Below are 17,084 nucleotides of genomic sequence, written 5' to 3'. Positions count from 1 at the left end.
AAAAAAATTTTAAAACTTGCCTCAAATGTAGGCCGAACAAAAAAAGTGAGGACAGAGTTCACAAAATGATAACAGCATTTATTTAATATGAACATGCCGAGCTCACTCTACGTCGCCACCACCGTGATACTTGTTATAAGCATACAGAAGCATGTCCACAAAAGATATACAGGGTGTTTCAGTGAAAACTTTCAAAAATCTTTGTAGCAGATATCACAATTCTAGTTCATGAGCTGGTCTACTTGAAGCGGCGAACAAGACTTGCACAAAAAATTGAGATGCAAACTCGACTAATTAATAAAAAATCACTATTTTAGGGTTTAACTAATTACATTACGGCCCATATTTCAATTTACGAATTCTAGCCAGACGGATCCACTTGGAACGAATTTTCAAGATCAGACCAAAGACCAGTCTTGAGATATAAATTCCCGAACTTTGCGGAGAAATGCATTGGCATTCCAGTTAATTTTGTTAACAAAACGTCGTTTCATGAACTGAAGCACACAAGTAACTGGAACGCTAATGCATTTCTCTGCAAAGTTCGGGAATTTATATCTCAAAACTGGTGTCGTCCTGAGAATTCATTCCAAGTGGATCCGCCTTGTGAAGTCCACTGCTAGAATTTGTAAATTGCAATATGGATCATAAGATAATTAGCTGATTTTGCATTTCAGTTTTCTGTGCAAGTAGTGTCCGCTGCTTTGAGTAGACCGGTTCATAAACTAGAACTGTGCTATCTGCCACAGGCAACCTTGAAAAAATTTTGGAAGGTGTTCGCTGAAACACCCTGTGTAGAATTTTAGACTTACAGTGTATACTTGAACCTACTAGGCTGGCCCGCGCGCCCATGCATGTGCAGACAGTGAGGCATCGCACGTGTCGAAACGTGGCACGATTTTTGTGAACAGCTCCTCTCTGTTATTGCGCTCATATCTTATCTCTGTTATCTCCTCGTTGGGGCACACGCAAAGGCGTCTCCCGTTGCCCCTTCCAGTGACAGATGTTTTTCTCATCGATGCTGAAGTCCCACCTGGCTTGCTACGCTTCTGCGGCTAGCACAACTTTTCGTTTGAAAGCGGCACTATAGTGTGCCATTACGATAATGCCACGCCGCATGCTGATACCATAGAACCAACTCCAATACGACACAGGTCAAAGCAGCATTGCTCGTGTACTTCAGCTGGCTACTGGTTTGGCTAGTAGCGGCTGTGATACTGACTTTTCTAGATGGCACTAGCTGTGGACCGTATTTATCATTTTCAGTTACAAACTGCCGCGTTTTTAAAAAAAATCCTCGAATCTAAGCCGATACTAGAGTTTTGTATATGATTATTTGGAAAAAACTATCGGCCTAGATTTGAATAAATACGGTACTTTAATATATCCAGTAGTTCATTATGTCTGTGTTGGTTATATTGAGGATTGAATGTATATGTGAATTTGTCTAAGCTTTGCTACGTTAGCTTCAAACAGCCTTATGGTTTCTTATTTTGTGCTGAATGGGCCCTGAAACACCTTTTAAACATACCAAGAAAACGTTGCTGATCTGTTGTAGAGGCTGCTGTGAACATGTGAACCAAATATTACTGCATTACATGTACCAGGAAATGTACAGCCTACTGTCAAACTCTGCAAAAAATAGCTTGCTCTTGCTTCTGCAATGTCGTCGTGCAGCATACATCGAAAGCAGCTGGCCCACCAACACCATTGGCTCATTTCGTGATCATGAGGGCATTCTCAGAAATACATTATTGCCTTTTTTGAGTTAACTAAATGAAAAATATATACGTCTGTGATCTCAAAAAGACAGAAAAATCTTTGCAATGTGGGCAGCTGCGTCTGCTTCATGCGGCCGCCACGGGTTGCCACGATGAGCCGTTTCGTCACCACGACACTCAATATTTGGCTAGGGTTTTACCCTCTTGGCTTCTGTGTAGCTTCCAGCATACACACCAGTGGAGATGAAAGGAGAGAGAAAGCTTAGCTATCAGTGCTATAGCTTCAGTTATAGTTGAAGGGTTCAAAAAATTTTTGCGACATGACATTTGTCCTTTATTAGTGAGGCCATTCTGTGATTAGTTACAAAGTGCTTCGGGGTCCCCTTAATTGGTCTACCTGTATTGTATAGCTATGATGTATTAGCCTCACTTAGCCTCTGATTTCTACTGAAATACCGTTTTCAGAATGTTTTTGTAACATGCAGCAAGTGTTCTCAGAACATTGCATATAAAAAGAACTCTTTATCAGAAATAGTTATTTATGGTGAGTTAATGCCATAATCCAGGGTAATTGTGTTTTCCCTTTATTATGGTAACAAGGTAAAAGCGAGAGCGAACGTTTTGACAAGTCCACTTGTCGAAACATTGGCTGCCGCTTTTACCTCGTTCTTGTTTTGCTCATCGTCTTACTGCCATAATGTCACATAGATCTAGCAGTATGCATATGAACAGCTGCGGAGACGCTTATGCACTGGAAATTATGTGGTAGAATGGATTATTTGTTGATGTCAAACACTTACCTGCTCTGTATAAACATCTTGCAGCAAGTACGTGAAACATTAGAAAGACAAGAAACAAAGAAAAATATGATGGGATTTAATGTCCCGAAACTGCAAAATGGATTATGAGGGACACTGTACTGTAGGGCTTCGGAATAATTTTGACCACTTGAGGTTCTTTAATGTGCACCCAAAGCACAATACACAAGTGTCTTGCATTACACTCCCATCGGAATGTGGCTGCCGTGGCTGGGAATTGCACCCACGACCTCGTACTCAACACAACACCAGAGCCACAGATCCACCACTGTTGGTAAACGATAAAGGACGAGCCACAGTGTGCCTTCTCAAAGAATCATAGAATATCATAGGAAAATGCACTGCTACCCTATTATTGCAGCACCATATATCGCTCTAGTAATCTTAATGTGAAGCTTTCTACTGTTAGTGGTGGAGCGTTCATGGATGTGGTCTTGCTGAGGCTTCTCCTTCTGTGCATTTCACATTCGCCCGATGCATGGTTCAGTGTACTGTTGTGATGTACGGACATGCAGAGGTTGCATGTGAACCAACAGCACCTAGCAAGGGGACCTGCCTACTGGAGCATTTTTGGAAACGCATGGGCATTTTCTATTCTGTCTTGTCTTACAAATGCACAAATTAACTTCAACATCAGGCACTAAAGCTTGTCCCCTGGTCACCCTCGGAGCAGCACCGCACGAATATGCTAGCTACTGTCACTTAAGCTTGTGTACATAGTCTCCAGGTCAATCACTATTGACTAGCGTCAATCTAACGCGACTTTTTTTTTTTTTCTTTTTGACAAAATAGGTTCGAAAATTGCCTGCATGTTAAAATAGGATATGAAACCAAAACCGCATTCGCGGCATTGGCAATGGCCTACCATTGTAGCTGTCACACGCAGCGTCATCACCATCACAAAATAGTGACCGAGCAAGTAGTAGTAGTAGTAGTAGTAGTAGTAGTATAAACTTTTTTGGTTGTATGGTTTCTGGGCAAGTGGGTGGGCTCATCAGTTCAGGGCTCCACTGGCCTTTGCGGCTCGCTGTGCTTGGTTGATCAGAGCCAGCTGGCTGCCCCGATCCCTGCTAACGAGCCAGGTCTCCCACTGCTATCTTCCAAATGTCCCCAAAAGGGGAGAATTCATTTCCTAGGGCTACGGTTCGTATTCCCATGTAATGTGGGTGAGGGTTGGCTGCTTCCTGCACCACAGAAAAGTGCCTGCGTACTTTAGTAGGACATTCTGGCGGGCTAGTTGGTTTATAGCTTTAGAGTTTTCTAACAACTTACACATTTCTTCAGCGTTAAACGTTTCTTACAAACACACACCACACGACGAGTGCAGACTGCCAATTGAGGTGGCAGTCTGCGTTTGTGGTGTGGTGTGTGTTTGTTTCTTGTGTCCTCGTTTTTTCGCGCACTTATAAGAAACGTCTAAATGTCTACTTACATTGTGGGGTTTATGTGGTGTTTTCTTTGTAGGTTAGTGGACATGTTGGTTTGATTAACGTAGAAAGTTGGGCTAGTTGGTGTTGATGCAGTTGCTGTGACATACTAGTTACTAGCGTGAACAAGACTAACTGAAAAAAAGATGGGACAGGACAGAATGCTAGACTTCAACTGACAAGCTTTATTCCGAAAAACATGCAAAGAGCTCACCACCGTATGCTCAAATAAATGCGCAGACAGAATGTGCCACATAAGAGACTACCAAATGCACAATGAAGGCGATAAGCATCCACAACACGCCATTACGAAGCATTCAGCAGGTTCTTTTCAAGATACACTTCTTTATCAGTGAGTGCCCGTGACGGAGCACTTAAGCATTCATCAGCAGCTTTCGAAATGCAAAACGCCTCAAATATTTCCCTATCTAACTGCCTGGTGAACTGTTCAAGCACTTGCGTGTTATGAAAACACGGAGAATTTACAAGTACATATTCAGCAGTGGTCAGCCAATTGGCCAGTGCCTGCTAGAGCACTTACAGCGTTCCAGTGCTTCCTAAGCTGGTCATTCAGGCACCTGCCTGTTTGTCAAATATAGAACTTTCCTGGAAACTGAGGTGTGGGGGTGGTATACAAGTTTCCACTTCCCTGTGGAAGTGGAGCTTTTTTCCTTCACCAGGTCTGGCCATTTTGAGCTGACAAGTGCAATGCATACAATGCATGCATATGATCGTGTCTGCTAAGAATTGTCGCTATGCGCCATAGAAAGAACTGAAATTTCAAACTAAATGCCGTTTGCCCTTCTCGTGGGCATAATGCTCCAGGACAAAGGGATGACGTATATCAGCAAGTGCGCCTACGTACTACATGTCTATGCTGTGACATCGCTCATAGTGACATGTGACACTTGAGAATTATTCAAGGCAACATTTGTCATTTGTGTAATCTGTTGCTTCAATAGACGAATTAAAACTTAGAGAAATAATAAAACACACAAACCAACCTGCTGGAGAGCTCTGCCTTGCTTCGTTGAATTTAATCTTTCCCTCTGTGATATTAGCATTGCAGACACGAGTTCTTCGTAGCTGTTGTACAGTCCTAGCAGCTCAACTCTTATTTCCTAGCATTGGTGGGTAGTCCAATTGCCACTTTGTACATTGCTTTTATCATTGCGTTGATTTAGACTGTTTTGGTATTCGTTAGTCTTTGGGATGGGAGACTAAATTATTCTGCTGATCACAAAAGCCTGTAGAAGGTGTAGGGTCTCTTCCTCTCTGAAGCTTTGCCTTTTTCGCATGACTCTATGTATCGCACTACTTTCGTGGTCGTCTTTTCGAGTGTTCCAATTGTGAGGTCTACTGTGCTGTTGTTTTGTATCCACAGGCCTAGGATTCTTAACTGTCCCACTTCACTGATGGGTTGGCCATGGAGTTTGAGCACAGTATTGTGACGGTTGCTGTCAGTTCATATTGTGCTCAACTTCGATGTTGAGCAGTGTTTTCGGCTGATATCTTTCGGTTTTACACGACTTGGCACCGGATGCAACAGTATAATCGGCTGCCAGGGTTTCTGGCGCTGTGCCAAACTCGCTATCTGTGCACAGTGCGAGGAATGCTGTCAGACGCATACTTTGACAAGTTTGATGCCGAGTCTTGCGAAAGTGATAGCAGTATTGGTAAAAGTGATCGCTTGAGAGTACAGTTCCTGTATGCTTAGTATCTGTAGCCAGTTCGCAACAGCATAGTTGGCAACAACGACATGCCAATTTCATTTGAAACCTCATTAAAAGAAAGATGTCCTATTCTGTGAAGGCAAATTCTGCATGTCCTGTTTTTTTCTGATCTAGAACATAGGGATATGTTGTATACTTACTTTATAATTGGCCGCGTGTTACATCCAGGTGCGTTTTCAGTTTCTTACTTCAAGGCCATGAAAATTTGGTGTGCATTAGAATTGAGTAAATACCAGAGATAAAGCACTTGTTACTGCCAAGATGATGCTTGAGTTGGTGTACTATGTTATTTTTTTATGGTTGATGTGATCACTGTGGACAAACGGAGCAGTAGAAAGAGGCAAGCGCTTGTTTTGGGCTCCTGTCACTTGCCCACCTTTCCTGTAATTTCTTGCATGTTGTTGATAGAACACCTAAAGCAGTAATATTCAGCTAACTGTTAACTGCTGTAAGTGCCGACAGTCTGGTGCTGCAAGGATTGGCTGCACCTGCGCTCAGGCCCTCAGGATCGACTCAGGTGTAGGCCTGGGAGTGTTGGCAATGCATGCTGCAAACCTAACCGCGGCCAAAAGAAAAACTCATGTCCGAGTGCATCTTTGCATCTTCCTTCCAATTTTTTTTTCCTGATTAGGTTTTGTGCAGCTGTAACTGTAAGATTTTTTGAACTCCCAAAGTGCACTCTTGGGAACCTTTAGCTCGGGGCCAACTTCAGTTTCCCTTTTCAAGTACATGTAAAATGCAGAACAGTTGTTATGAAACAACCACTAGATCTATGTGAATCGTTTGTGGCACTTGAGAGAGAAAGTTAAGTTTTAGCAACTCTGGGAGGCAAAATTTTTGTCTGGGAGCTTGAGTTTTGTAAAAAAAAATTTGTACAAAAAGCATGAAGTTCAGTATTCGTAGCTATGCACCAATAATAGATATCACAGTTCTGTAAAATGTATCTTTAGAGCATCTATAGTGGACAAATTTGAAGTGGGAATTTAAAACTTACATGAAATTGCTACAATGTTTACGAGGGTCTTGCAAAAAGTTTTACTTGCAAATACGTCAAGTTTGTCCTCTTTAGATGTATTATTAGACTCAATTTACAGAATTGTGATAGCGCTTCTTACTGCTTATTGCAACACTGCACCATGCTCCAGTCACCGACACTCGTCTCTCCTTACGAGTACTGCAGTCCTTGTATAAATGCATGCTGGTAGAAGCTTGAACTTCCGTTTATGCCTGTCTGAGAAGCCCACAAAAGGGACACTTAAAAGAAAATTTATTTTAGTTGTTGTAGAAAGGTAAAAGGTAAAAAAGGCTACTGTTAGCTTGAGAAAAAGACAATACAAAAGATATGTTGCAATGCCATTTTGAATTTCCTGCACTTGCTTGACAAGGATTTCGACAGCGCCTACTCTTGCCTAGTTAATTATTTATCAGTTAAACTACATTGTGTTAGGAAAAGCAGCTAATGACGGAACTGAGCAGGCCTCAAGAACCTTTACTCAGCCACAGTGGCCTAAATACTAAAGAAAAGCACTTCGACATTCATGACATCACATAGATGTACCAGCGTTGTGGTATGGGCTCGAAATTCAAGAAATTTCACTTTGATCTTCATTTCTTCTTGTAATAACTAAAAAAGTAACAATGACATTAACAGAAATGAGTTTTAAGAGAAAACTTTAGCTCGGGTGCTCCTATCCAAGTACATGTAAAACGAGAATTCGTTTTTTCGGCAGCCACTACACCAAATTTGATTAGGTTTGTTGCACTTAAAAGAAAAACTTAAAATCTAGTGACTGTTAGTTTCGAATATTTTATTTAGGTCATCAATTTTTTATTAAAAAGTGGCACAAATAAACAAATTTCAGCAAACGAAACTATCAAGTTTACAACTCTGGTAGCCCAGCAAGGAAAAATGATATCACTATTCTGTGAATTGTATGTGATGGTACATCTAAAGTGGACAAAATTGATATCTTACACATGAATCTAAAAAAATCCAATAATACTATGGAAATGCAGCTTTTGCAGAACCCTTCTACACAACGTAACTAATTCATGTAAGATATGAATTCATATATCAAGTTTGTCCGCTTTGAATGTTCTAATAGATGCCGTTTACTGCCGCAATATCTGTTGATGAAGAGCTATTAATTTGTAAACTTCGTGCGTCTATTTTTTCGAACTTTCGAATTCTTTGAAAAAATTTTAACAGAGTTCATGCCTTAAATTTAAATTCCGTTTCCATCAGTCTCTAGAACTTGCCTTTCTTTCTCAGATGCAACAAATTTCATTAAAATCGTCTTATCTCAGAAGAGCGGTTTTGCGTTTTACATGTATTTGAATAGGCCGCATCGAAGTTGGGCCTGAGCTAAAGCTTCCTTTTAAAAGATTCCGTTATCAGTCTAAATTGATTTAGTGTTTCTCTTCAGTGTCCCTTGAAGGGCCTTTGATGGTCGTTTCCAGGGATAGCAGCTTCAGCTATGAGCATGTATTATGAGCAAGCCAGTGGGTGCATGTGCCTGCACTCTGTTATTAAAACTTCAGTACAGGCTAGTGTTGCTTATTATCAACTGCTAGCAGTGTTTTTCAAAACCACAATAAATATATAAACAACCCTTTAACTAGTCTTTAGTTACTCGCCTTGCAGTTTGAGTGAGTGCCGTCAGTCTGGATGAGGTTTTTTGTATGCAGTGGCTCTTAAACTTCACATGCAACAAAAGAACTTCTGTGTTATGCGTGATACCAGATGATGCAAATTTTTACCAGGTGATTGAATGTCTAGCCTACAAATTTTGCTAAGGTACCTAGATTCTTCAGTTATCAATACATTTGTTTCTTAGCTCATGGCAACATGGCTACAATAGTGATGAGAAAAAGAAAGGAAAAAAAAAACACCTGGGAGTGCATTTAAGATCCAAATGGCACTTTGTTTTGCAAAATTGTTTTTTTGAACGTGCAGGCATTGCTGGTCAGTCTTTGCTGCAGATATCAGTCTTGGAAAATTAATTGCAGAATGCTCACTTTGAAGGCACATGGTGACAAAGAGAAATCACAAATGAAAATGTTGTCAAGATTAACATAAAAAACATACCCAATGCACACAAATGCGCATAGTGAAGTAAAAAAAAATGAAAAAAGTGTGAGCAAACACTGATAGCAAAGTAGCACCGTCCAAACAGATAAAATAGCTCATCGCTAAAAGAGTAGTTTCAATGGCACTTATCAATTCACACTTCAAGTGGATCGGACAAATTTTGGATGCACCAACAAGGACAAGTTAAAATAAATTGGTTGTATCAGCTTGTTTGGCTGAACATGTGGGCTTATAATTATGTCAGGGCTTTTGCATTTGGTTACTTTGTGTCAAAGTAATTACTTTTGAGTCCTTTTAGCTGTGAAACATTTGGCTCCACATTGGCTTGTCTACTGTTTGTTACTTTTGAGGTCAACATTGGGTAATGCTGCAGTGGCATTATATTGTAGTTATGGTTGGATATTGCATACTTGGCCAGGTGTTGTGCATGCACTTGCTGAAGTCCTGCTTTTTTATCTTTCGTGTTGTCAAATTGTAGTATTAAGTTTTCATTTAAATGTGTCTCGTATATACCTTTAATGAAGTTCAGTATTGGTACAAAAGGTGGCTATTTAGTTTGTTTGGTTACTGTATTACTTTCTGTTGCCTTGGTTGGCTTGCTTTCTGCTTGTTCTTTTTCTACAGTTCGGAAATTTTTTTTTTTCCTTTTTTAAGTGTGTTGTGAAGAGAGAGTGGCCTGTCGTAATCGTGACAGTGTGTACGAGAGCTGGCAACCCTTGTTTGCAGCCTGCATATGTTAGACAAGCATGTAAGAAGTGGCATTGTACTCATCATTCGACTTACCAGCTGATAAGCCATCTCAGCCAATATGCATAGATGTTCCTTTTTTGATGAAGAGCAGTGCACAAGCACAGGCCAGCCAAATCACCCATGCCTGCAGTGCAGCAGCTGAGCTAGCTGGATAGCCAGTGCTTGATGCGAGTGTGAGGCACTTGGGCTTCTAGCTCCTTGCTCAGCATCACTTTACTGCTGGTTTGCACTGTCTGCCAAATACATCTGTTTGCACTTTGAATTTGTGTCATTGTAAAAGTATAGTAACAAGGGGTTGATGATGCACAGCCTAAAAGGCAGCCAAGATGTGTCAAACTTACTGAGGGAAATGCACAGAATTGTGCTCAGCAGAATTAAGAAGAAGCCTGCAGCACTGATAGTGACAAGCATGTTTAATTTCTATTGTAGGATGTCTGTAGTTCAGGTGAACTGACAGTTATCACGACGGGAACTTATTAAAAACACCAGATTGTATGTTAGTACTGGACTGTATTCTGGATATTGACTGCTGGAGTACTCTCTCAATGCGACTGCAGCTGAGAAGAGATTTCGGAGAGGAAGAGGTGCTATTTTCTGGAGCCGTTTAGGGAGGATGCCTCAACGCATATATTCTAGGAGAATGAGATAGCCAGTGCGTCTTAGCGCAAGAGTGAAAGCAACAGTAAAAACAAAGGTCAGGTACAAAACAAATTAACGCACACTTTGCATTATACTTAGAAGCAGCATGTATCATCCCCACGCAGAGGGATCAGTAGCTTTATTCATGGTGGTCAGATTAACTAGGCCAATAAGTTAGTGTTGTTCTAAAAATTAAGCCCAAATAAGTGGCTCTGCATAAAGGCCCAACCACATGCAGCTAGTTGTACACGCCTGGCTACGTGTCATGCATCTGCAAGGCCGTACACGTTTGTCCTACACGTCTAGAGAGGGGAGAGGTGCAGGCCACGTGTGCATCAGGCACTGCTTCATTTTGAGCGTCATTTTGAGCGTACGCGGTTGAAGTGGTGCGCCATTGTCGTGGTCGGCATGTAAACTTCCGGCGCAGTTTTGGAAACAGGTGGTTATTGTTTCGAAGTCGTTCTGGCACGCAGAGAGTCACCACTGATTCTTTGCCGCACAAAGACGATGGACGCTATCAATAATTAACTGCCGGTTGCCTGCATTTGGGTTCGGCCTTTACTTTGGCTGGCGAAGCACAAGTACCATAAGAATCAGCACGTGATGAGGTGATTGTGGGCCGAGATGGCAAGACATGTTATGCCTAACGCTGCCGTAACAGGCAAGTGATAAAAATTTTATGCAGGTGTTGTATACTGTGATCGAGCCTGATCGAGATCAGATATCTCTATCACAATTGCCTCTTTTGCAAAAGTTATGAATAAACTTTCCCCAAACCCAAGCATTTGCCCAAAAGGTGATCTAGCAGCACTGTGGTATGCGCACTGAAGCGCTCACTTGTGCGAGTATTGTGTGGGTGCTTGCCCTCCCCTTCTTCACACGCGTACAGGATCAGAGACACGTGCACACACACATGCGATTAGTAAGACACATATCCCACGCTCTGTGTGGTTTGGCTTTAATAATGGTGGCGCTGCAAAGCAGCTTGCAAATAAGCCCAAGACAAGAAGTGTATTTCATCTGAAGAATCTCTTTACATTTTGATTAAAGGCACCCATTGTACTAGTGACGTTGGCAAACCAAAAAAAACCTTGCTTGTGAGAGGAGAATATACAAGTTAATTGGTGACGATGCTTGTAATTCGTGTGAATAGTCCACTTATAACAAGCGCGGGATGCTTTCCTTTGCAACACTTCTGATGCTCTTGAGATGACTAACCTTTCGCTGTACTGTGGATCTTGCAGGTGCGGAACCTTTGCTACATGGTGTCAAGGCGAGAAAAGATAGCGAAGTCTCTGCTCAGAATAAGGGAAGAGATCTTTGAGCACCAGGTGGCAATGCTGAAGCCGGGAGGACCCAAGATGAGCGAGCGTGAGCGGGAGGCTGTTATTCTGTCTGGCCAGAGCGAACATGTTTACGACCGGCTGGTGTCTCAAGACCCGTCGAGCCCCAAGCCGTGCCTGCGACTCCTTTTGGATGCACTTGAAGGCCGGGAGGTGCCAAACCTGTATGGCCTTACAAAGAAACCACCTAGCACGCCTACTAGGCTCCCAAACCCTTACGCCAAACAGTACGTCAACGGGCTTCGGTCACGGAGACTGTCCATGATGGGTGGGGCTGGGGAGTCCGAAGGCTGTGTTGCGCAAGACGAAGACAGCCAAGGTACTGCTGACTCTGCAACAACAGTTTCTGGCAGAGGGTACACTGCTGCTGATCAGTTGTCGACAAGGCCAGTGCAGAAAGCAGCTGCGCTGGAAACACTCTCTGAGGAACAGCTTGAGGCTGGTGAAGAGGAATGTGGTCAGTCAGTAGGCGAGGAAAACAATCTGAGCAGAGGGATTGCAGAGGCACAGCTGAAAGCTAATCGAAGTCATAGGCTGGAAAGTGCAGAAGACACCTTGAGTACTTCATCTAGGAATGAAATCAGAAAAGAGGACCTCAGTGACGCTGAAGGCAGGATGTCTACTCGAAACCGAAACCCTGACACTGTGAATGAAATTGGCGACGCCGAAGGCAGGATGTCTACTCGAAGCCGAAATGCTGATTCTGTGAATGAAATCAGCGACACTGAAGGCAGGATGTTTACTCGAAGCCGAAACCCTGACACTATGAATGAAATTAGCAACACTGAAAGCAGGATGTTTACTCGAAGCCGAAACCCTGACACTGTGATTGAAATTAGCGACACTGAAGGCGGGATGTTCGCTCGAAGCCAAAACGCTGACACCGTGACTGAAATTAGTGATACTGAAGGCAGGATGTCCACACGAAGCCAAAATGCTGATACTGTGAATGAAATTAGCGACACTGAAAGCAGGATGTCTACTCGTAGCCGAAACGCTGATACTGTGAATGAAATGAGGAAGGAGGACCTCAATGACACTGAAGCCAGGATGTCCACACGAAGCCGAAATGCTGACACTGTCAGAAACCCCATTAAGGAAGAGATCGGGACAGAAGATCATGCCGAGGTTGAGTGCAAAGCACAAACAAAGAGTCGAAGGCTCGGGTCTGTTGATTATGTGAGAAGTGCATCAAAAGGCGAAACAAGGAAGGATGAAATGGGTCTTGTAAATAACAGGACACCAATGCGAAGCCGAAGGCCCGAAATGGATCAGTTCGCAAGGAGTCCATCTTCAACTGAAAAGAAAGACGACCTCTTTGACATTGGCAACAGAACACCAACGCGTAGTAGAAGGCTGGAAGCTAGTGATGGTATGCTGAAAGGTTCACTCAGAGGTGACACAAAGGAAAATGAACAAGAAGACGCAGGAAGCAAAACTCCAACAAGAAGCCGGCGATGTGAGATTTTAGATAATAGTGTGCGTAGCTTACTTAAAAGTGAAATGCAGCAAAAAGGGCCGATGGAATTGGAATGTAAGGTGCCTTACCGAAGTCGAAGGCATGAGCAGAAAACTGGATTTGATGAGCAGAAAACATGTCTGTTCCGAAATGAAGGCAAGAGAGGAGAGTCAACAGACATAGGGAGCAGAAGTTCAAGTAGAAGTCGAAGATGTGATACAAAACTTGAAGTTGCCCAGGAAGTGATCGGAGCATCTAGGACAGTGGAGGGTCAAGCTGGTGAAATTGGGAAAGTAGAATGCAAGCCTCCTATTCGGAGTCGGAGGCTGGAGGTCAAAAATGAGGTGGCTGATGAAGGGGTAAGAAGTGTGTCCAGACATGAGGCAAAAAGAGGTGAAACTGATGGCAGAGTGAGCATGCGAAGTCGGCGGGCCGAAGCAGTTGAAGCAAGTGATGACCTTTGCAAAGTTGTGCTGAGCAAAGAAGCTAAAAAGGATGACGCCGTAGAGCAGGAAAACAGATCGAACTTTGGTCGCACTACCCGGCTCTCTGAAGCAAAGATTGAGCTAGGGTTGCATGAAGCTAGAGAGGTCTTAGAGAATCGAGATGCAGGAGATGAGATCGGAGCAAAAGACAGCTGCAGAAGTCGGCGGTTGAGGAAACGAGTGACAGCTTGCTCAGAGGAAGGAGAGCACCCACAGTTGGCCACCTTGGCCTCCCTTTGCGAGTTTCCTGAAGAACTCAACGACGTGGGACGCTGCACGCGCAGCAGCACCATGCAGAAGCAGGAGAATGCTCAGAGTCTCGAGGAGGCCAGCTCGCGCGAGCCTGCTGAAGGCAGGCAAGGCGTGGCCACTGCAAACAGCTATGTGAAGCACACATCAGACGAGAACATGCCCAAGAGGCCCGAGCGACGTGATAGACGTGACACTGTCGCATGCAGTGTGCTGCTTCCCGAGGCCCTGTCGCAGCCTCGTGCATCGCTGAGTGGCTACAGGATTCCGAAGAAGGCCAAGGCTCCCAATGGGGTGCTGGAGGACCGACGTGGAAGCTCTCCAGTGTCTCCTCTGCACGAGGTGCCCAGCCACTGCTATGTGGGCAGTGACGGCTACACTAGAGGGCGATCGCATGTGGCCAACGTTAGGCGGCCCGTGTTGGGACACCACTGTGAGGGCAGAGGGGGAGCATACGTTGAACGATGGAAGCATGACTTGGACTACGGTGGTCCCACAGGCAACTCAGCAACGTCCGAGTGGGCAGGAAAGTTGGAGGTGAAGGAGAACGGGAGTCGTTACTCCATGCGCTATCGGCCCAAGTTTGGCGGCAAGGACAGTTAGCCTCTTCTTCGTGTAACCTGCAGATTCCGCATGTATGATAACATTGTCGTATAATGTACATACTCATTGCTCATATGTTCCTTTCCTGCATTCCGCCTCTGACTCCACACCAATATCTTCTTTTTTTCATCTCTGTAGTTAGAGTTCAAAGTGCTGAATAGAGTCCGTGTTCTATTTTGCTTTTAATTTTTGTTCCCACCTTTTCCCAACTACCTTATTCTTTTGTTTTTATCTTATAAAGAAAGAAAAGGCAAATTATCTGAATGCTCTGCCCACCTGTGGTGACATTAATGAAAATGTATTTTTACAGTGACACTTGATTGGTACTGCTCAGATTTGGCAGCAATTTGCACTGTCAAAATATAACGACTGTACAGTTTAAACTGCAGTGAATTTTAGCATTTGTAAATATGCCAAGTGTACAGTGTTTTAGTGTTGTTTAAAAATAAACTGGGCTCTTTTACTCCTTTGCAGGGAGCAAGGAGCTTTGGTTCATGACTTGTCATTTTTGCACTTTTTGTGGCTCATCTTTGACAGTGAACTTCATCTTACTTAGTTATGTATGCATGTGCACACAAAAAATAATTGTGTAAAATTTCCATACTTCAAGTTCCAAGTTCACAACATTGCAATTTCACTTAACTGAAAATTCATGTGAAGCTTTAATTTTTTGCTGCAGCGTGGCAAGGCATCTGCACTCTAAAAGGTGATGAGGCATGCAAGATGCTCATCTTCTGCCATATGTCTAAGAGATGTGAAAAACTGACTACCTTGTTGACACAATGTTTATGATAAGAGAACAATTAAGTCATTGGAGAATGAGGTCAGTCTTGATAGCATTGTTGCTTTTGCCATGATAGTTTGTAGGGTAGTCTGACCTTCAGCTGCAATTTTTCTCAATCAATGAGCACTAATAAAAAGTTCCGAACACACAAGGCTACTATACATACATGCCATTCTTTTGAGGCCATATTCAATAGTCTGTATTGATAAAGCATATTGCCAGTGAAGTTAAACAGTACAGTTTTGTTTCACTATATGAATCAGTACAATAAACTGCATGTACCGAAAGCCACATGCTTGGCTCTGTTTTCAGTTATGCTTAAGTGTGCACTTTTGTGGTCACTCTGTAACCTCATCGCTTTAGCAGCTCATCACAAAGGTAAAGAAGCAACTTTATTGCCAGACACCGTGTGTGGAGAGTCCAAGCATATCTTTTCATGTTCTGGAAATATTGCTCAAGATTTCAACAGAAAAGAAAAAATACTAGAATTCCATAAAATTGCTGAAAATTTTCAGAATTGTGAAGGAAATCGCAGTAATGAAGGTGAAGTCCCAGTTCGTTTTCTTCTTGCTGTGGCTGTGCATTAGAGGACTTTATGTTACTGTTGAGCAGGCAACCAGACTGGTGTTGCCATCTACTAACATGCGATATGCAAAGCAGCTAACATGGAGAGTAACCCACCTAGTGGAGATGCCCTTGTCCGGTTTTATTTCTTTTACTGGTAGCCAGGCACTTCAACGACAGCAACTTTCTTGTATGTGTACTAGGAAAGTACAGAAGCCTTGTTTTACAACACATGAAAACACTATGCGATGTGTAACTGTAAACTTGCAACTCGCATTTTCTAAGGGCAGGCAGCTTGCATGCGAGTTCACCTATCCATGCTTTGTCTGAAACTCTCGCAGGACAGTGTCCAGAAAAAATTGTTAGCCACACAAATATGCTTGCAAGTACGACAAGATGGAAGAATGGCTTTAAGCTGCAAAGTAGTATACTCCTCCCTGGCCTTGTATGTGGTGGGGAACAAAGTGGTCTACAAGAACACACAATTCTATGGGCAGTAACTCGTTAGCAGAGGCATGCCACAGGGTGCTGCACGCTTGACACTAGATAATTCGCTACATTCATGTACTCTAAATCCAGTGCCTGTTCTGCTATATGTCAGACAAACATTCACCTGCCCTCCATGTCAGCTTTGCTACACATTGCTTTCAGTTTCATATGGTAGTTTGGCGACCTGTTTATGCCAGGTGAGTTGGTGACATCACATTACTTAGATGATTCCATCACAATGTATGATAGCTAAAGCATCGACTTGCAATATGAATATGTACGAGCAAAGGCAGAAATGAGGGAAACCACAATGTGCTGCCTAATGTACTGGTGGCATTGTGGAGCACTGCATTGATTTTGAAGGTGTTCTATTGTGTAGGACAGTGTGCCACTTTTAAGGCCTGCTGAAATGAGGCAAAAGTTTCCAATTTTGTTATGTTCTGGCGTTTGGCGACACATTTGAAAGAGACATTCAAAAAGACAACCTTGGGCTTTCATTTTGTGAGTTAATGAACTTTCCTTTTCTGCCAAAGATGCAAAAGATAGCTTTTAATCAATACCAGTTAAAGTGATTTGTTGTTTCTTCTTGTTTGGGAAGGCTTCAGTGAGCTGTTTTACAGCTGAAAGCCTATGTATAGGAATGTCGATAAACAGGTATCGGTGTGCAACGCAATAGTAGTTGGCTGCATAGTGTGGTTAGAAAAATAAAAGCCAAATAAGAGATGGAGGAAGCGGAAATTGAGCTGGACAGCTGGGAGTGCATTAATTGTGATCTGAACATGCTGTGGCCCTTTCCAATGAAAGCTCTGGGCATCACCATAATGCCCTGTGGACTGCAGGGAACCCTTGTGAACCTCATTCAAAAGCTCTACAAATGCGGCAGCACATGCACTTGTGCTTGCGTGGAACAGTCTCCCCTCGATAGGAAG

General features: G+C 43.0%; 1 protein-coding gene across 3 annotated transcripts in view; it reads left to right on the top strand.

The window, feature by feature from the left end:
* The window catches only part of rno (PHD finger protein rhinoceros), a 75,174-nt gene extending 60,351 nt beyond the window's left edge, over positions 1-14,823 (top strand). For all 3 annotated transcript variants that reach the window (XM_070535064.1, XM_070535063.1, XM_070535062.1), the window contains one exon: positions 11,424-14,823. In XM_070535064.1, the coding sequence (XP_070391165.1) occupies positions 11,424-14,318 (2,895 nt within the window). In that variant the 3' untranslated portion in view covers positions 14,319-14,823. The remainder of the gene's footprint in view (positions 1-11,423) is intronic.
* The last annotated feature ends 2,261 nt before the right edge of the window (positions 14,824-17,084 follow it).

The sequence above is a fragment of the Dermacentor albipictus genome, chromosome 3 (assembly GCF_038994185.2).
Source record: "Dermacentor albipictus isolate Rhodes 1998 colony chromosome 3, USDA_Dalb.pri_finalv2, whole genome shotgun sequence".
Lineage (NCBI taxonomy): Eukaryota > Metazoa > Arthropoda > Arachnida > Ixodida > Ixodidae > Dermacentor > Dermacentor albipictus.
Note: the sequence above shows the minus strand (reverse complement) of the source record. Positions and strands in the feature narration are given on the sequence as shown.